This window comes from Pyxicephalus adspersus, chromosome 2, assembly GCF_032062135.1.
Source record: "Pyxicephalus adspersus chromosome 2, UCB_Pads_2.0, whole genome shotgun sequence".
NCBI lineage: Eukaryota > Metazoa > Chordata > Amphibia > Anura > Pyxicephalidae > Pyxicephalus > Pyxicephalus adspersus.
The window spans coordinates 160,500,607-160,505,781 of record NC_092859.1 but is presented as its reverse complement, the minus strand read 5'-3'; the positions used below and the strand labels follow the sequence as shown (position 1 = coordinate 160,505,781).

Genomic DNA, 5,175 nt, shown 5'->3' with positions numbered 1-5,175 from the left:
CACTCCCATAATGCCATGTTACCCGTACCCCACCCTCATATTGCAATGTTACCCATACCCCACTCCCATAATGCCATGTTACCCATACCCCACTCTCATATTGCAATGTTACCCATACCCCACAATGCCCTCCAGTCTGCCCATCGTTATTCTGGTCTCTGAGATTCTGTTTCCATTGATCTCCCTGTAAATTGATTTATTATCTCCCCCTATGGGGTATTTATATTTTGTGTTGCCGCATTCTATGGTTTGTAATGCCCCCTAGGGCCCTGTACTGCTCATGATTCCCACCCCTGAGGGGAGCAAAGACCCTGCGGTGGCTATGTTTGGGCCCCTGGATATTATTGCATTATTGCTCACAGGGATTTCATTATTATAAAATATTATAGGGAAACCATTTATTCATCGTTTTCTGATATCAGATAAAACCAGAGGCTGGGGCATTATACAATGGGTGGGCAGAGGCTGGGGCATTATACAATGGATGGGCAGAGGCTGATGGGGGGTGATATGATTATTATATGGGGGGTGATATGATTAATATATGGGGGGTGATATGATTATTATATGGGGGGGTGATAGGATTATTATATGGGGGGTGATGATTGCAGTATGGGGCGTTGCAGCGCCCCCCCTGTTATGTATAGAGCTGTCTGCACATGATGCGGCGAGGCTGTCAGGCGGAAATGACGAGGAGATTCGATTGCTTCACCATATTTTACTTTGCTGAAGAAAAACAGGAAACAGAAGAATTTGGGTATGGAAGGTGGAGCTCGGCCACGAAAACCAGAAATCCAACCACTGAACTCCACCAATAACAGAATCTACATTTACCCCAAATCCACCACAAACTGCCGGCAGGGGGGGATAGGGGGGTCAGGGAACACCCAATACAATATTTTAGTTATACCCCCTTATTACTAATTTCATTACTTCGGATTCTTTTGTCAATCAGTTTAGGTGTGTTCAGAATGTATTGACCTGCAGCTGACCTCCTTCTGACCTGCTTTAGGTGGGATTTGCATTCTAGTATGAGAAACAAGTAGATAACCTCCAGTTTGGAAATGAAAAATCCTCCTCCTCCCCAAGCAATGTTTACATCAAATTAATTAGGATTGGAAGAAATGGGAACTTTTTGAGGCCGCACATTCAATGTGTATTTTTCTTTACAAACAGTTTTATCATAATTTATAATGTAATAATAATAATAATGTATAATAAATAAATATACAATGTGAATGAAAGCAGACCAATCATGTCACTTATATCAGATTCTCAACATTTCATGGAGGACAACCGGGAGCTGCAAATCTTATAAACATATCCATGAGCAATGAGAATGAAATATTCTAAAGGAAGACTAGGAATACTTCAGCTTACATTTCAGAATATAATTCCATGAATATTTAATATATGGAGAGGTGACCAATCAAAATCCTTCATTCAAATTAAGATCAACAATCCCAATCGTCCTAAGATAAAGAGTTCATTGACACAAAATTCCAGGTTCCCCTTAAATGAAAAGTTCCAAGATTTCAATACATCAATTCCTCAGATATGCCGGGGAACTTTTGTTATGTTAGATCTTTCACTTGTTTTTTACTCATTTTTGGGTGGTGAATCCGGTTTGTAGATACAGAGTACTCTCCATGTGTCACAAAACATTTACATTTTACAAACAATGAAACAATAATGAAATAACTTGAATGTTCTGTTTATTTATATATTATTTGTTCATGCAAAGGATTTATTGTTACTCTATGACATTTTTTTTACAATAAAACATTTGAAAATTAATCAGGTAAGCGGTTAAGGTTTAGTCTACACGGACTGTTTCCCCAGCGTTTAACCTGAGGCTTTTTAAGCCCATGTTTGAAGTCCCCATGGATTCCCATGGGCTAATCTACACCAGGACGGTTCCTTCAGGCACGTTTTTGAGCGTTATCTTAAACGTTGCTTGCAACATTTAAAAAATTAAAACGCTGGATAAACGCGGGAATGGAGGCTTTTTCAAGCTTTTTTAAGCTTTTATGAAAGCTTTCATTGAAAACAATGGGGGCTTTTATAAACATTTTTAGCAGGACTTTGGAATCTGGAAGCCCCCTTTAATAAGGAGACTCACCCGAATTCGAACATCAACACTATATATTATCTCAATATAATCTGACATTTCTGTTATTTGTAGGGTTCAGTCTGCTTCCCGGGGAACAGAGATATCAGGTGGTTTATCCTCGAAAAATTCACACTCAGCACAAGAGAGACACAGAGGTACCGGCAACTCCCGTGTATAACGCGTTCACATAGCGAGGCCTCGGGATCCATCATAATCTCTATATCTGTATGGGGCCCCCAATTCCCTGGCCACTCACTTTCTGCCCATTGCATTAAATCCCATGGGGTGCAAATACAAGGGACCCTTTCAAAGAGACCCCAACCACCCAACCACCCGACCATCCAACCACCAGACCACCCAACCACCCGACCATCCAATCCCAACCACCCGACCATCCAATCCCAATCACCTGACCACCCAACCACCCGACCATCCAATCCCAACCACCAGACCACCCAACCACCCGACCATCCAATCCCAAACATCTGACCCCCCATCCAATCCCAACCACCCGACCATCCAATCCCAACCACTCAACCACCCGACCCTCCAATCCCAACCACCCGACCATCCAATCCCAACCACCTGACCCCGACCATCCAATCCCAACTATCCAACCACCCGACCATCCAATCCCAACCACCAGACCACCCAACCACCCGACCATCCACCTCCCCTACAGCAATGCGCCCCAGAAGATGACTCCTAATAATGATGATGAGATGTAAAAACAATCAGAAGAATCCTGAATAATATAATATTACAGAATCTGCTGTTTGTTTTTTGCTGAATCCCTCCCTGAAGGTTTCCCTGGGGTAATATCTTTTTTTGTCTTCACAGAGCAAATACCCCGACCTGGTGCATTATGGGTTAGAACTAAATGGAGAGCCAATAGAACTTCAGCTGGAAAGGACGGAGTGAGTACGCCCAATATATCACTGCTGAGAATTACACCCAATGGGGCTGATTTATTAAATCTCTCCAAGACTGATAGACTATCATGGGAGAACCTAGGTGATCCAGCAAACCTGGAATGGATCTAGTCTAGGACTGAAAACGTTTGCTAAAAAATAGCAAATTATTTTAGGAAAACCATTCCAGGATTGCTGGATCACCCCGGTTCACCCATGATAGTCTATCCTCTCCAGCCCGGGATAGTTTTAATTAAACCGTCAGCCTGTAAGTGGCCGTTCAGATCACCGAATATCAGACAACTAAATGTTTTCTATTCCCCTCCAGAGATCTGCTCACCGACAACTACACAGAGACTCGGTACCTGGATAACGGCACTCCGGTCACCACAAGTCCAGCATGGCGGGTATGTCAGATGACCCCCAGCATTGGGAGTACCATTGTTCCCCATTTAGCCCAATGCATTCACCGACCTTCATGTTGTTGACTTTAGTAACCTGCTGAGACTTTGCACATTTCCCCTGCAGGATCACTGCCATTATCAGGGTCGGGTGAAGAATGACGACAACTCACAAGTCAGCCTTAGCCTGTGCCATGGTTTGAGGTAAGACCAAAATGGGTGAATGTTAAGTCTACAGAAGTGAATGATCCTCCTGCTATCATAATATCACCTAATACATTGCTAACATCTGAACACAAAGATTTGCCACTCAATAAAACTTTTCACAATTTTTATGTTCAAATTCTGCCCCAATCCTGTCGTGACTCACCCCCAGTCCTCAGTGGTGCCCCCAGGAGGTTGGGACAAAATCACTCATATGAAGACTTTGTGGTGTACAGATCTATCGCCTGCTCTGTAATATATAATATCTTTGTTTTCTGCTTCAGTGGATTTATTAAGACACAAGAACAGCAGCTTCTGATTGAACCTTTGAGCCAGACAGAGAGCGGGGCGCATGCCGTGTACCCCTACCAGGCCCAGGAGACCCCCAAAACCTGCGGGGTGGATCACAGCATGTACAACGATTCCATCATGACCAAAACCTCCTTTTCCATAAGCAATGCTCAGGTAAGAAACATCTCCAACACAGCCCCCAACTCCTTACGACCCCCCAACTCCCTCCGACCCCCCCAAACTCCCTCCCACACCCCCAACTCTCCAACACAGCCCCCAACTCCTTACGACCCCCCAACTTCCTTTCTACTCCCCCTAATCATTCTACACCCTAAATCATTCCACACATCCCCCTTTATGAGAGCATTGGAGAGGGGTGACAGGTTCTCTTTATTGGGAGATTTTGCTTCTCTGAATAGGAATATTGATCTCCCCCCGCCTGTTGGGTACTCGGCATGGGATGGGCAGGGTACCAGGCCCGGGTACAGAGGTTGATGGCGGGATCCAATCGATGGCCAGCTTTGCGTCTCTTTCTTTCACATTTGTTGCTTTGTTTTCTCTCATTATGAAACGTTTTACTTTTACAGAAAATTGCTTTCCTGAGGGCCCGAAAATTCATCCGGCTGTACATAGTGGCCGATAATTCCATGGTGAGAACGCCGACACAAAATCCAGGACTGGGATTGGCTGCTTTATCCCAAAACATCTGGGGTGCCACACTAAGAAATAACAAAACAAAGAATTGCCCCAAAAACCGAGCAGATCCCAGATCAATTATTGGACCCACTTTGGGGATCGATCCACTGATCATGTGGGGTAATGGGGCAGATTTTGGGTTCTCCATGTCATCTCCATGTCCCCCTCATCTAGGAAGGTTGGGAGGGTCCAGATACAAACTGGGGGCCATATTGGAGGAATTCATACAAATAAAGGATTGGGGGAGATTTGTATAAATTTCTAGATTACCCCACCATGCCTGGGTCACATGACCTCTGTATATTTTGTGTCTTCCAGTTCATCAAATACAACCGCAACAAAAAAGAGCTCCAGGAACGAGTGTATGGAATCGTCAACTTCGTTAATTTGGTGAGTAGCCAATCCAGAACCTTTATTCTTAAAAGGGGGAGGGGCTGGGATGTTGGGTGGGGATTTGCCCCATTGGTGAGGTCAGGTACTGATGGTGTGCATTTGCCCCCTATTGGTGAGGTCAGGTACTAATGGTGGGGATTTGCCCCCTATTGGTGAGGTCAGGTAC

General features: G+C 44.4%; 1 protein-coding gene across 1 annotated transcript in view; it reads left to right on the top strand.

Annotated features, from left to right (window-relative positions):
* LOC140324825 (zinc metalloproteinase-disintegrin-like VAP1) overlaps nt 1-5,175 on the top strand; it is a gene marked incomplete in the record, with an annotated part of 17,731 nt that overhangs the window by 457 nt on the left and 12,099 nt on the right. Inside the window, 7 exon segments of the mRNA XM_072402948.1 lie at nt 2,186-2,268; nt 2,954-3,030; nt 3,353-3,431; nt 3,553-3,629; nt 3,914-4,094; nt 4,508-4,570; nt 4,935-5,006. Of these exon segments, the coding sequence (XP_072259049.1) occupies nt 2,186-2,268; nt 2,954-3,030; nt 3,353-3,431; nt 3,553-3,629; nt 3,914-4,094; nt 4,508-4,570; nt 4,935-5,006 (632 nt within the window).